Raw genomic sequence first — 20756 nt, 5'->3', positions numbered from 1 at the left:
AGAGCACGTAACCATGGCAACGGCCATTGAGAAAGTGTCGTCTGAATGTGTGTGTGTGTGTGTGTGTGTGTGTGTGTGTGTGTGTGTGTGTGTGTGTGCGTGTGTGTGTGTACCTGTTGTCACTGAGGTTCAGGACTCGTAGCTTGGTCATCTGTCCAATCTCATCTGGAAGGAACTCCAGTTTATTGGAGCGCAGCGACATCACTGTCACGTTTTTGCAGTTGCCGATCTGAAACGAGCACAAAAGGAGCATCAGATCACGTTACGGTTACGTCTGTGGCTGAAAAAGATCTGCTGTTTGCACAACACTTTGAGACTGAATTGATTTATAGTTAAACACCTGGAGGTCCCAGGACTTCCAGTTAATATTTGTTGGTTCTTTTGTTTTTGAATAACAGTAAAATCCAAAAAAGAATATATTTATATAAGCCATTATATGTTAACATTTTTCAATCTGAAAATTCACGAACTGTTTCCTTAAATCAACCTTAAATTCAGATTTGAGATTTTCTAAACAACAGCTAGATCTGAACAAGAGGGGAATGACACGGAGGTCTTCATCGTGCTTCCTACCTCCCGGGGCAACTCTGTGAGGAAGTTCTCGTCTGCAGCAAAGGTCCTCAGGCTGTGCAGGTAGCCGATGGTGGGCGGTAAAGACTCCAACTCATTACAACTACAGTCCAACTCCTCCAGCAGAGACAGGCTGGGTTAAAGGAACACAGGCAGACAGGAAGAGACGCAGACAAAATGATGCAAAATCTCTGCCGCCACCTTAGCATTTCTCAGACGTGGGTTTTAATGAGTAAGGGACGTTTTACTCATTTTCCCTGCTGTCAACAAATCCTGTCTGTGTCGCATACAACTTATTATTTAAGACACATCCATTAGTCACATGTTGCACAGAATGGCATGTTCTACATACGTCGGCTGCAACGTAGATGAGCTGAGAATAATTTGAGTGAAATGAAAGCATTTTTTAATTATTACATTTTTGGGGCTGGAATTGGATGATTGATTGATTAGTGGATAAATACTGAGGGAAGCATCGTTGGTTGTGGGCTTTTTGTGGGATTTGTTAACAGCAAGTAAAATATAAAGCAATGCTAAACACACTTATGTTGTAATATGTTATGGATAACAAGAGACATTTTTCTTAGTAGCAACAACTTAAGGGGGTGTAGAGAGAAGGAAAAGCTCATCACATTGAAGAATCTTCCAATTATAAAAAAAAAATCAGCTTGTTCATTAATTCTTAACCAGCCAATCAGTCTTGGTTTGGCATTACCTACATCCATTTAGCTGATGTCATTCCCACTTATCGCCTTGGTATTCTTCAACCTCCATCTCTACACCTCCAATCATCCGCGAGTGATAGCATCCCCACACCCACCCACTCTCGAAAGCCATCGTTAGCCTAGCAGCACACTAACAGCAGGCTAATTCTAAAGGGACAACAGTTTTACATTAATGTACTGTCACTGTTAACATTGCATTATTCTGCCATCATTATTCCCAATGGACCGTAACCATCTGGGCTGCCATATGCTCTGCCATGGGGAGAGGGAAGGAGAGAAGTTCCACACTTAACGTTAAGATTTAAGGTTACTTCATCACTTTCTTTTCAACATTTTCAGTATAAAAATTTTAAATATCTCCCACAAGGATATGTAGCCCGAATTGAAAGTGTCAAATTTGACTTTTTAACAACACTCCTAAGACTATTTGGCCGCCATCTGCCAACCATCCATAATAATAATCCTCCACTCAGCGGCAGTCATTTCAAGGAAACAGTCACTCAGCGGTTCATCACAAGGTCACGTTAAGTTCCTGGAGCCTCCTTTGTGCAGGAAGCAGACACGCTTTACTGCGGGATTTCACCAGGTGATTGCTCATTAAGCTAAAAGGAGCCAACAACAAGGATAATTTACAAAAATCAGCAATGAAGGTAAAACATAAGACTTAACCTCCGCTCTCATTTAAATATGCCGCAATCGAAAACTACCTTGTTTATTTATTCCGATGTAATCGACTACAGGCTTCAGCTATGCGCGCACACACACACACACACACACACACACACACACACACACACACACACACACACACACACACACACACACACACAGTGTTGATCCGCCTGTGCTGATGCAACACTGTTTGAGGTACAAGCAGATGCATTCTGCAGATACATCCACTAATCCATTTACACTGAAAGGAACAGTTCACTGTTCATCCCAGTGTTAGTGGTAGTGGGGAAAATCAGGTGTAGTTTTTCAGCTCATAAGTGGGTTTTTTTGGAGCTGCACAAGAAAACAGTGATTCTTCTAAACAGCTAAAGAAGATGAGGACTTGGGGTCAGTGGATATTAATTTCTGATTGAGGTACTGTAAACTTCTAGTAATATAAAAAGAATTAACGCTAACCATAAAAATATAACCACATCGATGGTTCGTAAGCAACAATTAGGGTAAGAAAAGGATTTTCTAAGGAGAAACAATGAATCTACAGCACGACTTATTGCTAAAAATGGGATATGTTCAGGAAGACGAAATGTTTTCAGAGCGGTCAGATACACGTATGCTGCAAAGAGTGATGTGCAAGTCAATTATTTCTCATTATTCATCACAGATAACCAGATCCAAATTAAGATTTGGCTGTTTCAAACGACAGCAACAAACAAAATACATCAATTCAAAATCCAACTAATTCTTTATTTCTATAAGCTTTGATTAGTTTGCTTTTCTCTAGAGTTTATTAATCATGGATTCGCAATCATTTTAACTCAGAATTTGCCTCCTTTCATAAATGTTTCCTCCAATTTAAAAAAACAACAACTTATAATCTATTTCTCAAAAGCAGCAAATCGTATTTCTGTGATGAATTATTTCAATGATTAGAATCGAATTATTTTAATTATTTTACATGCAATCATTTTAGAAAGTAGATTTTTGGTCCAGATTTTACAAAAAGAGACAAATGGAGCAAATTTCAAACATGTAATGTATGTTTGCATGTTATTTACTCGAATCAAAAAATTCCTCACAACCTCGTGTAGTTTTTGAAGTTGTGTGTTCGTATCTGTAACACAGCTGAACATCCACCCGTCTCTGAACGCACCCCTGGATTTGTACGCTAATGTTACTCACCCTTGCTTTGGCTTCGCACTAATGCCACAGCACCGCAGCAAATACAACACACAGAACCCCCCCCCAAGTCATCAGCAAAACAAGGAAAACAACAACAACCTACCAAAAATGAGCCCACATCAAAAATCTGACAAAATTACCTTTTGTTCTCTGCGCATGAGTGTGTGTGCATGCATGTGTGTGTGTGTGTGTGTGTGTGTGTATGTGTGTGTCTTACCTCCCGATGGTGTTAGGCAGTGAGGTCAGCTGGTTGTCATCCACCTTCAACGTTGTCAGCTTTTTCAACATTCCTTAAAACACACACAGATTGACATTTACACAAAAGCACAAAACATGCAAAGTTTGTTATTCAAATAAATACATCCAGCCCTGAAATGCCCACGTGTACCGTATACTTTTATAGATCCCCCAACACAGAAATGCTTTATACTTTGATCATAGTCTGAAAAGACTTCAATACAAGAAAAGAAGAAACCACTAAGGATTCAACTGTTTGTTGTTGTTGTTGTTGTTGTTTTATGGGAATTATCATTAAAACCAACCCTGAAGGAGCTGAAGGAGAAACGGGAAAAAGTTATTCAGAATTATGCCCCTAAATAAATAAATAAATAAATAAATCAGTGGTGCATTTTTTTAATCCCTTGAATACATGTTTAAAAATCTTCATATGAAAAAAGCAGAAAGTGGGATGTAAATGACTGAAAAGTTATAGCATAGAAATACTGGATGCTACATCTGCATAAATAGTAAGTGTAAGAACAGTACAAGTTTTCACTTTGCCAGGTTTAACGCATCGTTTAAATCGGTTGATCGTTGCTATCGGTTACCACGATTCTCCTCTCTGAAAGGAGTATGTCTGAAAATAAAAATCCATTGCACCACCAGAACCTACATAGGATGGGATTTGCTGATTTTGTGCATGTATACATGATTTAGCCTCCCTACCTATGGTGTCAGGGAGGTGCTGCAGCATGTTGGAGGATAGCAGCAGGTCCTCTAAGGCCTCGCAGCCTGAAATATCCGCGTCCAACGTCTCTATACGATTCTTAGCTAAGTCCAAGTACCGCAACTGACGGAGTTTTCCTAGCGACTGCAGCAAAGAGAGCCGTGGATAGAAAGGAAGAATTAATCAAGCAAAGAAAAAAAATCTAATTGTTCTTTTTTTTTCATTGTTATCGCTGAAAGCGTTCTCACCCCTGGTATGGACTGTAGAGAGTTGTTATCCAGCCAGAGCTCTTTCAGGTTGTGGATCTGTTCCAACACCTCCGGCTAATATGCAAACAGAGTAATCATTAAGTATGAAGTCAGGTGACTATTTATATAAAAACATCAGAATTATTCATTAGGAAGTGACACAGTCTCAAGCGTTTGGCATAAATAAGGACATTTTAAATGTTGGCAGAGTGAGACCTCGCTCCAGTTTCTCTCATCTTGGCAGGAAGTGGACCTTACAGACAACCTACTCATTCCGTGGCTGACCCCCTTGTGCTTCCACCCAGCCCTCTCCTTCTTCATCATTTTGTCACGTTTTAAGGTCCAACTGATGGGCAGCGAGCCGTCCATCAGTGTAAACGTAAAACATACAAGACCTCCCTCCCGCCCGTCTCCTTTCAAATAAATACGGTTCAGTGAGTAAATGAATTACTAAGACATTGCTGTGTGAGATTTTTCAGTGTTATTCATGTAAGTGATGTACTGCATGTGCCAGCAGTCAGTCTCACCATGTCGGAGAATTCATTGCTACCCAGATCCAACCGCTCCAGCTGTGTCAGTCTGTGGATGGACCTGTGGAGGAAAGAAAGCACTGATCACTACAGCACTGTGAAAAATTAACTTCAAAAAATCACCAGGTCAAAGCACATCTTTGCATGTAATACTAAAGTATATGTATAGTTTTTTTCCCCTATTTTTATACCTCATTTTCACTCTTATTCTGAATTAATGTTATTTCAACTTTTGTCATTTGATCATCTAACAAATAAAACTTTCAAATCTTTGAGTCATTTGAGAACTAGATTATATTTTTCTCTATTTATTTTGATGTATTATGTTTTGTTTTTTTGGGGTTTTTTTTACTGTTGATTCGGCTCTTGCAGTTTCTGCTAATTCTTATTTTTGTTTATATGTTTTAATAGATTTTTAGCATTTTCATGAAAACATATCCAAACTGGTGCCTGGATATGGATGGATACCGATGAGGTTTGTCTTACTTTGGCATAGTTTTCAGGTGGTTCTCTCTCAGCTCCAGGATCCGTAGTTTGGAGAGTCTAAAAAACACAAAAGACAGATAAACGCAAAGACTCCACATCATCACAGATGATAGCTTCAAATTAGCGGATGCCACTGAGCTGCCGCATATTTCACCAGATGTAATTTTAAATTCAACTCATCGTGAACTGAGCAATCAGTCGGACTCAGAATAACACGGTTTTCAAACTGGTAGATAAGCAGGTGGAAATGGAGTGATTAAAAACAACCCTGTTACTTTAACCTTGAAAAAAAAAACCATCAAAATGCAGAGGGGAAGATTTACCTGCCAAAGTTAGCCGGCAGATATTCCAAGAAGGCATCGTTTAAGAAGAGCTGGGTCAGATTCAGGAGCTGCGTGAAACCATCTGGAAGTCTGTCAGCGGCAAAATGAGATGACAGGAAAATATAATGGAGGAAGAGAAAGTGTGTGTCAACGGATTAAAACCTTCCCATCACCACTTCATGGATACAGCTAACTGCTGCTATCCCTCAGATGGCTCATCTCTCTTTCTCTCTCTCTCTTCCACACACACACACACACACATACACACACACACACACACACACCCGCAAACTACATCTAACAGCAATTTCTAAAGTCGAGTTTAATTGTTATGGATGTGTGATTTCTATTTAATACTTCAATTTCATCAACTTGAGCATCCATTGACGTTGGCACGTATTTTCATCTAGAAGCTGTAGATTAATTATCATTTTTTCCATCACTACCACTAACCTGTTGTGCATAAGTACAACTTTTTCAGTCATTTTCAGTAATTTTTGCAGAACTTTTTTTGCAAGGATTGTTTTAAACACAGAACTTTTTCCAAAATGTTCTCCATAAAGTAAACGAGACCCTCATGTCTTACTTGGTGATAGGGTTAACACTGGCCTCCACCACAGACAGGCCTTTACAGCATTTTATATTGTCTGGAAACTCCTGGATACCTGTGAGACAGAAACAGAGGGGACAGGAAAGGTGGCGGTGAGCGTTACGTGTGATTTTGGATTAATATATTGGATGAAACCTCAGAAAAATCTTTCATTTGCTCTTTTACACCTATAACTGCAGCTGAGAACGAAAGGAAGTTTCCAGGTCATCTGTGTGCAGAGATGAGTTTTACCGTTTTTACTAATGTCCAGCTCTTTGAGGTTAACCAAGCTAGCGATGGTAGTGGGCAGGTTGGAAAGGTCGTTATCGGGCATGCTCAGCTTCTTCAAGGCCTGGCAGTTGAAGAGTTGCTATGGAAACGTGGTGGGAAAACAATGGAATATTATTGTTTGTTGGCCAATTCACACAGACCATTAGTAGGAAGGCACAAACTGACAGAGTAAGTCAGCTGGAAGGAAGCAACACTTTGTGGGAACGCTGCTGGGAAAGCACTGCCATTTCTCTACCAGAATAAATCACACTGGGTGACCTTTAGGGACAAAACAGACGAGTAAATGCAAAAACATCAGCAGAAAAAACACTTTAGACAGAAACGTAGAATAAATACCAACACTAACTGATCAAATTAGAATTGAATCGTGTCCAGTCAGTAATGGTCTTCACCACAGACGTGTCTCCGCAGGAGGATCTGCCTCTGTAGGGCTTTTTGCCATCAAGAAATACTGAAAACCGCAGTCCTCATTTGCACTACGTTAAATATTTCGACCCTCATTGTTGCCTCATAGCAAGAAAATTGTTCAGTAGGAACCCTCCTACCTGGGTTCCTGCTGTCTAAAAATATGCAAATTGAGGTCAAATGGCAGCAAAGTCACCAAATCTGATGAGGAACTTATAAAATTTACACAACATCTCTTTCCAACCAGGCAAAAAGTATGCATAGAAAGTGGAAATAGTACCTTTTTTAGGCCAAAAACAGTGAAAGCCATGTTAACAGCAATTTTTTAAATCTGCTTGTCAAACAGCGTCAATGTTGATATATCTTATTATGTACACAGTTAACGTACGTATATAGTGGGTGTGTGGCTCACGTCGTACCTATCATGTTATATTTTCCTTGGACCAATTGATTTATTCATTTAGAACATTGACATTCTATTTTATAAAAGACCATTAAAGACTAATCAGGTAAGGGAATATCATGCTGTTTGGATGATCTGATTGAACTATTTGTTTTGATTGCAGAGAGAGAGAGAGACAGTAGTGTGCTGCCGGGTGAGCTGGTTTGACCTTTAACAATAGAGACCGTGGTGCGCCTCAGCAGAAACCGTCTGTATTCTTTCAAAGCAATTTAAACATCCAAGTCAGACAGGACTTCTCGATTCCACCTCCTGCTGTTTTCTCGGTTCTTCCAGCGGAATTATTCAGGGACTCTGTTTCCATTCAAAGCTGACGTATTTTATAAAGCTGGGAACCAAAGCGTACTGGTCACCATCTCCAGTAGGTCTATCTGTGGGCTCCCAGATGTGATGCACCCTCAAAATGATTAGATTCTTGTAAAAAAAAAAAAAAAAGTGTCGCACGGTGTGCAATGTGGAATTTATAATTCTCTTATAATTCAACCACGCTTGTGCTCGCTCACATTCAGTCATGCAGCCACTTAAAAACCACTTGCACAGTGAATTGGGCTCATGCATCAGGTCCAGAAATGCTAGCCAGAGCTAACCATTGAAAGGGTTGCTCTGTGTCCACAGGCCACTGCACTTAAAGACACAATCAGTCACTCACACAACCCTCAAGGAGCTCTCCAACTCTCTTATGTAAAGGCCAGTCACTCCGGCAGCCTCAATAGCTCTTGACCAGTCTTGGCACACACATACACACATACACACACACACACACACACACACACACACACACACACACACACACACACACACACACACACACACACACACACACACACACACACACACACACACACACACACACACACACACACACACACACACACACACACAGTTACAGACTGTCAAGGACGTGCAGATTTCCTTCCTTTTGTGCAGGTTAAATTTAGAAAATCCAATTTAACACATCGTGTTAAACCAGGACAAGGTATCAATAAAATGGAGCGACCGTCTTAAACAGCACTTGTGATTCTATTTCTAAATGTAAATCTCCAAAACTGCTGATCTCACCATCAAGGTATATTTAAGTGACATACAGCTAGTTCATCCAGTTCAGGAAGTTGCATTTAACACAAATTTGTAAATTGTGCAAATGATGAGTGCTGTTGAGCTTTAGACCTAAAACTTTTCCATAAGGTACCCACACGTCCCTGGTACCTCAGTCTAGTTTAAATTATTTGCACAACAGTTGGTCAAAGTTAAAGTTCCTTTAATTTGACATAAATTATACCGCTTTATACAAGTAAATAAACGGGCACATGGGACATTAAGCAGAAAGGGGTGAACATGTAGTTCATGGTTACCTTGGGAAGCTCCTCAATCTGGTTGGCATCTAGATAGAGCTCCTCTAGAGTTCTCTCAAAGCTGAAGATTTCCTTGGGGACCTGTTGCAGGCTGCAGTGGGAGTAGTCCAACACTGAGATCACCTCCTCCTCGCCGCGGAAACAACGGCACGGCACCAGCCGGCCAATCAACTTCCGCTTCGTGGTCATTTCCAGACACTGCACTGTATGGTCGAGAAGAGGAGAAGAACATCAGTTGGATTTCAGAGAGTCTGACTGTTGGTTTGAGAGCTTGGAGCACATGGTCAGGTTCCAACACCAACGAAATGAAAGTGACATGGATCATCAGATGAAACATAACCCGAACACTTGTCCTACTTAAGGTGTACTCTGCCCTTGTACCTGTTGTGAGCTGGGAAACACTCTCTTCCACCTCAGGCCTCTGCAGAGGAATAGTAGTTATAAATAATGCACGGATGGAGTGGCCAAAAAACTCTGACACATTTCATCTCCTGCTAAGTTTTTGGCTCTTATAAGAGTAACTTGCTGTTATTTTGTTTGCTGAGCCCATGTTGCTGGGACTGATTTAGATCCATACTGTATTGTTATATTTGGGTAAGGGTTTCCTTACAAATGAACGTATTAATGTATTATAATTCAGGGTTAAAAAAAATTTAGCGCTGCTATCCGTCGAGCATCCACCTTCGGCTTTGAAACACACAGATTGTTGGTCAAGTTCCAAAACACACTCAGATCAAGACTACAGTAAACGGATCAGAAAGGGTTACCTCTCTCACAATATGAGCAAGAGGAACATAACTAAAGCCAAACCGGCTCAGACATCGATGTCGGATTAACAAGGTTCACCTCGGATACTGAGGAAAAAGGACACTTTGGAAATGGCCTGCAGGAACGAGATACAAACGGCTGGAGGTCTCAGAATATGGAATTGATGGTTGCTGGTAGAACACAAAGCCCGAGGATAGAGGTTACATTCAGTGTAGGAATTCTGTACTGAGGAACTGACAAATGTCCACTCCGAACAAGAAGCAGCTGGCGCACACTGCTCGAGGAAGTGACGGATGAAGTTCAACCCTAACCCAAAACCAAGTGTACTTTGACTTTCTTTAAGTCAAAGTAAAATAAGATCAACAAGATCTTTTCTCTTCCCATCCAGGTGTAAAACCAGAGGCAGGTGTACACAGTAGTGATCCAGCTCCCAGCAGGATGAGGTTCAACTCTCCCCGCTCAAACAATAACCGAGACAATTAGATGGAATCCTTCCTAATTCATTCCATGACATGACTCCATTTAAGAAAGCCAAGAGGCTGAGTGGCATGAATGGGCATAAGCATGGGCATTAAAAAAATCACTGAAGAAGAAATTATCACTCAGCTTTATCATCAGGAATTCAAACGCTTACTGCGCCCGATCTGTTGACAAATGAAGACGTTTACAGATAACTCTTTCAAACAGAACAAAGAGGGAATATTGAGTTATCTGACTGCCGCCTCAATTTCCTGTTTGATCTGGAGGAGCTGAGAACCAGCTGAGATGAGGAGGTCAGGGGAGAAATGAAGCAAGAGAACAAACAGGAGGAGTGATGAGGAGTTAACACCTGCAGTGATGTGAAGCAACTGGGAGGAATCTCAAAAGCGAGGAGGAAGAGGAGAAAAGGAGGGAGAGAAGATGAAAATGAGTTGAAGCCAGCAGACCAGGAGGCATGGAGATAAAAGCTGCAGCTTTATCTGTCTGCAAACACACACATGTCCAACTCCACGGTGTGACCAGATGAATGCAGGCGATAGACAGAGTGATCTTCAGCACTGTGAGGACACTTTGTTATCAGGACGGTAAAATCTGATAAAACCAGACCACAGATCCGGCAGGACTCTTTATCTTAAAGGGCTGGAGCATTAAAATCAATACATTCTTATCCGCAGCCATGCTCAAGGCGGGCGTAATGAGGCGAGCCGGGATTTACTGTTTGTGTACACTATGTTTAAACCCAGCAGGCAGCGCTTTTTTCATGGTCCTGGTTCTTGTCTAACCCCTCATGTTTAGAGCTAAAAGGTAAGCCACTGGGGACCGGGTGGGACTTTAACAACGAGGATTACACAGCGGAGAGTTGTTCACAAGTGTAAAGAAACAAATACTTATGAGGTGTTTTCTCCGACAGTCTATACGCTGGTATATTTACCAACTCAACAGCACTGAATGAAAAGGTCCATGAGCAAAAAAAAGTTGGGTGGGCAACTTTCCATTATTGAGAGTGTATGTTCTATTTTTTAAATAAATGTATTTATAGAAATGCCAGAAAAATTTAATCACTGGAAAAAAAACAAAAACAAGAATTCACCTTTCCATCCACATCTGACGTCCTGGTACGGGGACACATTTACAGGATGTCCCCGTGCTTTGGAAAGACATCTAAACAAAGCAATGGAAACTATGCAGTTTTACACAAAACGTTGCTTTAGATAAACAGATTCCACTTATATGTGGTCCGTCTACACGTTTTATACTTCTGGTAGATGTCAAACGGCTGTAATCTCTCAAATGTTTGGTTTTGGTGCAACTACTTCCAGGACATGTGTCGTCTTACTCTGTAATAAAGCAGGAGAATTAGGAAATTTCATGATACTGAAAGGTGTGCTCCACTACATTGGGCCAGTACGTAATACTTCATGAAAGAAATACTTGTTTGGTTCCTCTGGATAACTCTACAAAAGATTAAAATATTTTTTTTCCCACAATCATACCTTAAATTTTTTTGAGGAATTTTTTCTTTTGGTAAACTTAAAAGTCCAATTACGTACAAAGACAAGACTATCAATTGGTTTTCATTGATAAAAAGTTGTTGCACTGATGAAATGTCTTAAAAACATCCAAAATGACCTCGAATAAGAGCACCGAAAGATGTTGTGATTAATATTTTGGAAAAGTAAGTCAGTCCTGCGCTCAAAATTTCTCTTTATTAGCCACTGATGCTGCAGCTGCTTGCTCATGCATTCACAATCTATATTTAACAGCTTAAATATGCGACCAGAGAGCAGACTAAAAATAGCAAGCAGACAAAAAGAGAAGGTTGACGATACCCATAGAATTAGAAAGTAGGGGCAATAAAAAATATTGAAGCATATTGGAGGGTGTTTTTTTTTTATGTGGGCGACAACCAACCTTCACTTTCATGGCACAGACACCTCCAGATTTTACACAAGGAAATATGAAAAAAGAGAAAGGACAAACAAGGATGTATTGAGATGAGATGATTCCTAAAATCTGTGAGTTTTGTCCTTCAAAAGGCAAAAACTGAGAAAAATGGAAACACTCTTTTGTGCTTTCACTCTTCCCTCATGTGTCTTAATCTTTTGCCTTGAATGCATGAGTGTGAGAGCTAGGCTCAAGTGTCTCCACGTTTATTGAGACTCCCAAAGAGTCAAACAAAAAAAAGTAAGAAGAGAGTCAGAGTGAGCCAGCACCAATAGGGTAAAACTCGGAAGCGAGCGTGGTTGGCTGTATTGGCTCCCGCTGCTGCTATGGAAACAGCATGACAGAGCAGACTGACTGCAGAGGTATCGCTACATGTGAACGTGCCAGTTCCGAATAGCAGCGCACACAGACATACACACATGAAAGCACATGTGTGTGCACACACACACATGCACATCATTACAATGGTGATTGCACAAAAGAAACAGAAATGTGAGGAGGGAGGAATTTTGCAAGATCTACAAACAGATCTTGCACACGCACACACACACACACACACACACACACACACACACACACACACACACACACACACACACACACACACACACACACACACACACACACACTCACACACACAAGTCTACTTTAATCTGCAACTTTAGCATCATTAAAAAAAATCCTCAAGCTGTCGCTTTGTGGTACAGTAAAAATATTCCAATGACTGCTATAAAAAGATGCTGAAAACTGAGACTGACAGCTGAACTGTGCTCACAACTGACAGAAACGCAAACAGAAATTTGTAGCACAAATTTCCTGATGTACATCTCCATGTTATTTTCAAAACGTTGTCACCACATACATAAATTCTTCACCTCTTTTAATAAAACTCACAATGTCCTCAAGAGCACTTTTTATTTTCCATTCATCTTAAACTCTACACAGCTTTATCGTTTTTGCCACCTCTATCTCAATGTTCCAGGTGAGTTCACGGATTTTTTTTTCACAGAAAAATTCTGTATGGACAAGTATTTCTATCATTAAAAAAATTAATACAAAGCCATGTTGGAAAAACTAAAAATATTTTGGTTCATTCTTTGCTGGGGATTATAAATATACTTGATTTTAGGAAATAAAAAGCCTACAAAATACAGAAAATAAAAAGTAACATTAATAATTGCCGCCGGTCCACCTGGTACCATTGCTCTTCTTCCGCAATCACACCTCAGATGTTCTCATCTCTCAATTCTTCACTTCAGTTCTTCTTTGAAGTCTAAACGTCTCCTCCATTGGGTGTACCCCCCAGGGACTCATGACCGCCATCACTTCATGTGCACTCTTGCCATCACCATAGTAACAGCTGCCATAGAGACCGTCTCCAAGGAGCCGGGTGTATTTTTTGCTCTCTCTCTCTCTCTCTGTCATAAAACAGAACACGCTGCACTCAGTGGGCGATCGCTCCACATTTGGCGACGCTTTACATCCACGCAGATATATGAGACACCTTTATAGCACCTGAATGCGAGTTGCTCCTTCTCCGGCTCGCTGGAGTTCATAAATGCTGCACTCTGCAGCCTTCACCCCTGGCTTCTGCACCCTGTCACAATTTAAACAGCGACAGGCAGTCATGCACAACACATTAAAAAAAAAACCCCGACACTGTTAGTTTATGATTACTTCATGACAGTGATGGTGTGAGGAATGGAAGATCCTGTTTGAAATCCCAGTGGTTGGTATGGTCGAGCAAATCCCTGAGTGGTGTGTGTGTGTGTGTGTGTGTGTGTGTGTGTGTGTGTGTGTGTGTGTGTGTGTGTGTGTGTGTGTGTGTGTGTGTATGCAAGACTGTATATGTGGGAGGCAGTTAGCTAACTAGCAGCCAGGAACAGCTTGTTCAGTCTTTTCTACATTCATTAAATAACCACTTAGAGGAGTTACATGCTCCGACACATGCACACGCATGGTTAGATTCATTCGTTCTCCGTTCTGAGCTTGGATGATTTTAATCATCCGGTACTTTCCTGTTTGAAACCAGGCTTTTACAAAGAATTATGCAATATGCTTTGTAAAAGCCTGATTTCAAACATGGTTTCAAATATGCGATGAAAAGTGTTATTATGAGTCATCTAGATGCAATTAGTTCTAAGTGAATGAGTTTGAAGCAGAGGTCTGTCTTAAGGGGAATGATGGATATTGATCAGACATTCTTGGTGGTTTGTAGCCTCCCAGCCAAGACAGACTGGGATGTCACACAGGATATTATCAAGGAATCAGTGCATGAATAAAAATTAAAAAAAAACTTGTCATCATTAATTGCTAAAAATAATGTGCTTGGGTTCTGACATTTGACATCTGGCAAAAAAAATCCATCCACCTTCATCACCTCTTCACAGAGGTGAGCCGTACACCCCACACTTTACCAGTCGATCACAAGTCTGACAGATTTGTGGATTGAAGTGTTCACATCCATGGTTGCACCTATATAATCCAAAATTCATCTAAAGGACCATTTATGCAGTGTAAAAGACAATCCTTTCTCTTTATATTTAGGGTAATTTAGCCATAATTCAAGCAAAACACAAAAAAAAGTGTACAAATCCAACAATAATGGATGCTGTACAATGTTTTGATTTTGATTTACACAACTGGATATGTCAAAATGTATTTGTTACAGTTAAGATAAATAAGCTTCACCTAATAACACCTGACTTTTGTTTGCAGGAGGAAAGAGAACAGCCAGCTGTCATTCCCGGGTCAAATGACTCTGCAGCAGTCATCAGGATTTATTGGCTCCCGCAACGATTGGCAGCGATGGAAACATAACACCCAGGTGGAATCTAATATTGCTCCTATTCAGGCACAATGCCATGATGTGTGTTGAAGGACTTTGGAGCTTAGTTTCTGTCTGCGTTCAAGCAGCGCTTGAGCATCATTGAGTTGGTATGGAGTTTAAAAGAAAGCTTGAATGAAGAGGAAAATTGAAAACATGTTCAGAGAAATCAACCCTCTACCAACGCCGCAGTTTCCCTAAATCATCGCACCTGAAAACGATATTCACATGATAGTTTGACCATCATGATGTGACAGATTGGAATTGCATTGGTATCATGATTAGTTTGTTTGTTTGTTAGGGGGGAAATGTCGTGCTGTGAGGAACAAGTCGAATGCAGAGAACAAATATTGGGATCAATGAAGTATTTAGAAAAAGCAAGAAACTCGTCTCCTGGTACTGGAAAAGGAGATATATATATATACTTCTAACAGCATACACACTCCAATTTTAATTAAAAAGAATATTTGAGAGAGAAAATAAATAGCTAAACATGAACCAAACAGCACCATCAGTTGATCTTAAATACTTCTGAACCCCCCACCCCCCCAGTTTCACTTGCTGCAACAATCTTTGGTTTTACAACTGTCTAAGACATCATTTACATTTGCTGCTGAGAACATTTAAGTAAGAGAGGTCTTTGTAAGGTCTGCAGAACCAATGGTCAGGTGAGAAATCACAGAACAGTCTGAGATGAATCATGCTTTTTCCATTTTTACACTGAGGACACAGCACACAGGTCCAGTAAGTCTGCCACAGTGGCTCCAGGTGGTATGTCTATAAAACTCAATGATCCTTGCATCACTGACACTAAAAATAACAATGAACCTACACGACGGAAACCAGAGCAGCTGACAATTCACCTGCACCTAAAAACATGGGAAGCAATAATGCTCACATGCACCAATGAACAAATACTCAAATGCACCACATGGGTCCAAGCAGTGTTACCTAAACTAAGACCCAAAAAAGGTGTTTTATTCAGAACTGGAAGTGTTAAGCTGGTGACAACAGGATAAAGGACACACAAGCACGACTCAGGAAACAGACTAAGGCTGCAAAAACTGTGACCTTTACTCAGATTAGCTTTGAATAACAGATAATCCAATAGAGGAGCAGAGAAGCAAACAGTCCAAAACCAACAGGGTAGAGCAGAAAACCAGGCAAGGTCACACTGGGGAAAAAGTTCACAAAGAAACACAACGGAAAGTCTGGAAGGGATGATGCCTCATGAGCTGCTGCAGGACAGGAGGGCAAACTGATGAGACACAGAAGGAGGTGAGGGTAACAAGACACAGGTGAAGACAGTCTGGGCCAGGAGACAATCAGCATGATGGGAGAACACGTGGAAAGTCTAAAACCAGACAGGAGTGACAAGTTTTGAAAATAAAACATTGCCTACCTAGAAGGATGGAGCATTGAAAAGTTTGAGACTTAACTTATGAAGTGAGACGAACAGTAAGAAGTTTAAATAGTGTGCAATACTGACAGATAAACAAGCAGACAGACGGACAGATTGACAGACAGATGTCTCGGTTACGGCAGTCGTATTTCTGAATTAAATTTGGGTGGTTTGCATTTATTGTTCTATTTTTTTTTATAATAATAAGAATAAATTAGCTTCTTCTGGACACTAAAAGTGATTCAGTTAAGTAAAGAAAATATATTAAAGTCATAAAAAGCTGTGGTGTAGCCGCTCAGATTATTTACCAAAGAGACAGAGGTGATTCGTTAACCACAAAGGTTAAGAAACATGACGATCGAAATTTATTAAAACAGTTTAGAAATATTTTTTTTAATTATCAGTGACAGCCTGAATAAATAAAATGTTTAAATATATTACATCTGAATAAAAGACTGACAGAAACTTCATTAGGTAGTTCACAAACTTCCTCGCTGGATGCTTCATATGATAAAATATGCTAAATAAGTCAGTTTTAAATGCCATAAATTTCCATTTTTAAAGGATCTGTATTTTACTTTCATAGTTTTTATTTTATATGTATTTTACTTTCTACTGTCCCCATTGAGCGTAGCAACTTGACAGACAAAAAGGTCAATTATAAAACAGATGATAGTCTGCATTTATTTCACCATTAATTCAGATGATTTTTACTCTAATATGATCGGATAGTTTCAACTCAAGAAATATGAGACTTTTTTTTCACTACTTTTAAAAATAGGCAAAGAGAAAAAAAGCACAAATTCAAATTAGATATGTCATTATTTTAAGACTTCTAACATTTATCTCCAATTCATCCATCTGGAGATTTGAATAATCCACTGGTTTAACGCTTTAAAGATCAGAGGGAGATTTAGGGTGAAGTCATCATCAACAGAAAGTTAACTGTCTGTCCCCAAACATTTCCAGATCATCTTGTTTTGTTCTTCATCTCACAGCTTCAGTTTTCCAACTGCTCCTTGATGAAGTTTATCTGAGCCTCGTCTCTCTCTTCTCCTCTCCTTCTGTCACCTCAATCTTTTTGTCCTCCTCTCTGTTCTTCCTCAGATGCCCCGGTTCCTCTCCCTCCGTCCTGACTTCATTTTTCCTTCCTGAGCTGTCTGAACATTCCACCTGCAGTTAAAAGTTTTTCTCTGTCAGTCTTTAAACTCAGTCTTCATATAATTTGTATACATCTTTATTTTGCTGCTGGCAGAGGAGCGCCAGGCCGCTGAGACCACACGGCCATCATCTTGAAATAAGATGCACTACTGAGGCAAAATGTCCATTCAAAGAATCCAATATTTATAGAGTATATATTATTTAAATTCAAGGAAAGATAAAATAATCACGTGTTTGAAAGGAAAGAAAGAGAAACAAATTCAGATTTCAGGTGTGGATCATCTGTTTGTAAAGAGAGAAAGTACAAACGAATCACATGGCATTGGATATATTTTGTGTTTTTCTGCAGCAACAGATTGATGAAACAAAGGTCTCAGGTTTTGTGTGAAGTCAAGTCACATTGCATCTCACACTCGTCATCACACGTCCTCTGGGGACGAGATAAAAAGCAGAACTGTTGCTTTGTCTTAAATTCTCAGTTAACTCGATATTCAGTGTTAACACCTGTGAGTATGTGTGTGTGTGTGTGTGTGTGCGCACGTGTGTGTGTGTGTGTGCACGTGCGTGCGTGCGTGTGTGTGTTTGTGTAATTTGTGTTCTTTCAGGTCACCTTGCCATGCTGGTGTCCAAGCAGCTCATCCAACACCCAGAGCCTGAAGGACATAACAGCAGAAAGAAGAGTCTCACACACACACACGCACACACACACACACACACACACACACACACACACACACACACACACACACACACACACACACACACACACACACACACACACACACACACAAGTACGTATGTCTGCTTTAACAGTGTCACGTCTTCACACTGTTGGCCTAGAAGATATGAACTATTCATAGATCCCACAAAGAACAGAGCGACACTTGTTATTTAAAGTTTTAGATTAATTTGACTGAACATTTTGAAGGCTGGCTTCCTGATCTATCCGATTCAACATATCGATGTGAAGTAAAGTCTGATCCAGATCACACATTCAACCAGTGTTGATCGTCTAACGACACAAGATTTGATATTTTCAAGCATGCGACGGATTTACTTCCAAGTACTCGATGCATTCTGAAAAAAACATCACTTCAACTCAAACAAATCCATCTATCTATTTGCAATAACTTTATCTTAAGCGGTGTCACATGGAGATGCAATGTAAGGGTAAAGAGTTCGCTAACATGTCAGGTTCTGGGGGATCAAACTGCTAACCGTGCTTCCAGTGGATAGCCTAAATGCTTCACCATACCCACCAGCGTGTTGCTTACATTGTTTGATGCTGGGAGAGAGGAGCCCAGTGAGCTGAGCTTTTTTATTTCAACTGAAAACATCTGGAAAAGATTCTGACAGGAAGAGCATGGAACAAGCCAAAGGTTTCAGCCTCTTGAACTAAAACAATCAGCTGAAAGACTCTCCTAGCTTAGATCTGAGGAGAAATGCGGCGCTGGAGGATAAGTGTTCCTGAGCCCTTCCCCTAAACTCGACCTCTCCATCCTGATCCTTGAAGAATGCATCTTAAAACCCTGTGACTCTTCACCTGGAAGCACGCTTGCCTGCATCTCCCACAGAGAGCCCTGATTACAAGAGAATGGTTCACCTTCACCTGAAAAACACTCTGCATGCACTGAGACCTGCTGCTATCTGGAACAGCCTCTCTATCTTTCTGTCATCCCTCTCTTCCTCCCTGTCTGGCCTGAAGTCAATCTCTTTTTTACTGCCAGCTGATAGCTGTGCATGACTGTCTGGATCTCTATTCATGCGTTCGCTCCATCTATCACCTGCTGCTGCCTCTGTCGCCCATCCATCGCCTCCTCCTTCCTTATTCCTGCGCTCCACTCCTGCCTCCTTCCAAATGAAAACAGATCATATCCGACGGCTTTTCTTCTCTGCGTTGATGTCCTTCAGCTTTAATATTCAGACAGGCACGTTGGGTTTACATCACTTCCTCAAGGTCACTTCAACATGGATCCACCCTTGCGAGAATCAAATTTTTTGATCTCCGTGACAACGAGAGTCTCTTCAAAATAAACTCCAGGCCCAAGTTTCCAGGGTTTGGACTGTTATTTCTCTCCTTGCGTGACATTTTCTATTTGCATAAACACCTGTTTGTTACTTTTCATCCCTAAAACCTTCCCTTAACCGCCCATTAATTTGCAGAGTGAGTAGTTGCCATGGTAACCAAGGACTCAATTGCCCAAATTACCATAAAACACTAATTAAAAAGCTCTGGCTAAGAGCACCATTTTGACAAGCTCTATGCAGCAGCACTGGAGTCCCTCAGGTAAGGAACGCGGACCTAGAATGGAAATCATTTCAGTACTCAGGGTTTTATAACAGAATATGAACTCGGTGTCAAAAATATAGGATTGGGTGTTTTGAGGTTGGACTGGTACCAGATCCAGTGGATTATGTTTTTATCTTAAACACTGCATGAAGAAACTGCTAAGATGTGCATGGTGGTACTTGGTATTTAAGGTAACATGCTTTATTTTGTGTTTTGTACCATAGACAATACAGAAAATGCATGATTTTTATCTATTTTTAAAAAAAACAAAAACAAATATTAAACAGTGATTCTATCAAGCATCATGTCACGCATAGCTTAACTTAACTACAAATGCATTCCCAAATGCAGCAACATTTTCACGGACCCTCTGTCCCATGGCACCTGGCAAACACTGATATTACATTCATATTTCTTTGGCTGTGATTGTGCTGCAAGACGCTGCGCAATGTGTGTAACACATACCAGCCACACCGTTTCAGGTGATGACCAGAGCTCATAGTTACTATTTCATATGGCTGCAAGCAGATGTCACAATATTGCTGTTTTTATGGAGCAATGACAAGAAATAGGACACCTTTGTTGTTGTTTTTCTCTTGTCTCTCTACCGTAGCTATCAAATGAAGACTAAAAATAGCAAGGAAGTGAAGCAAGGTGAAAATTTTTGCTTATGTCCTGCCCTTAAATAAGTCCAATTCATTCATATATTATTTAAAACCCGCTGATAGAAGAGCATCAATGGATATGCAAACTAAATCTGATGAATTTCAAAGGATTCAAAAGGAAACCATCTGAATATCGCTTCCACCAACAGTCACCTTGCAGACACGGCAGTTTCTGTCTGGACAGAAATAGAGCCGGTGGGAGAAACAGTCAGAGAGAGGAGGTAACAGCACCGCGGGAAAGCATTAACGTGCATCGCGCCAGTCACGACGGACGCTCTGGAAAATGTTTGCAACACGATGCCATCAGCCCAGAGACGTGGGCATCACAAGGCAAATTCAGTTAAGTCAAGGGCGAGACACTCCACGCCCACACAACCCGGGCACCGGCTGAACCTCAGCATCACGATTCACAGCAGTTTAAAAGAGCACATCTCACGTACTGA

The 20756-nt window shown here is 40.6% G+C and overlaps 1 protein-coding gene across 1 annotated transcript in view; it reads right to left on the bottom strand.

The window, feature by feature from the left end:
- The window catches only part of lrrc7 (leucine rich repeat containing 7), a 30132-nt gene extending 21167 nt beyond the window's left edge, over nt 1-8965 (bottom strand). Inside the window, exons 1-11 of the mRNA XM_068319497.1 lie at nt 8777-8965; nt 6521-6638; nt 6266-6344; nt 5680-5769; nt 5357-5413; nt 4868-4931; nt 4341-4415; nt 4092-4236; nt 3364-3436; nt 574-703; nt 114-229 (exon numbers count right to left, since the gene is read on the bottom strand). Coding sequence (XP_068175598.1) covers nt 114-229; nt 574-703; nt 3364-3436; nt 4092-4236; nt 4341-4415; nt 4868-4931; nt 5357-5413; nt 5680-5769; nt 6266-6344; nt 6521-6638; nt 8777-8965 — 1136 coding nt within the window. The remainder of the gene's footprint in view (nt 1-113; nt 230-573; nt 704-3363; nt 3437-4091; nt 4237-4340; nt 4416-4867; nt 4932-5356; nt 5414-5679; nt 5770-6265; nt 6345-6520; nt 6639-8776) is intronic.
- Between the last annotated feature and the right edge of the window lie 11791 nt (nt 8966-20756).

Source organism: Antennarius striatus, chromosome 7 (assembly GCF_040054535.1).
Source record: "Antennarius striatus isolate MH-2024 chromosome 7, ASM4005453v1, whole genome shotgun sequence".
NCBI classification, from domain to species: domain Eukaryota; kingdom Metazoa; phylum Chordata; class Actinopteri; order Lophiiformes; family Antennariidae; genus Antennarius; species Antennarius striatus.
This window is presented reverse-complemented; position numbering and strand designations above follow the sequence as displayed.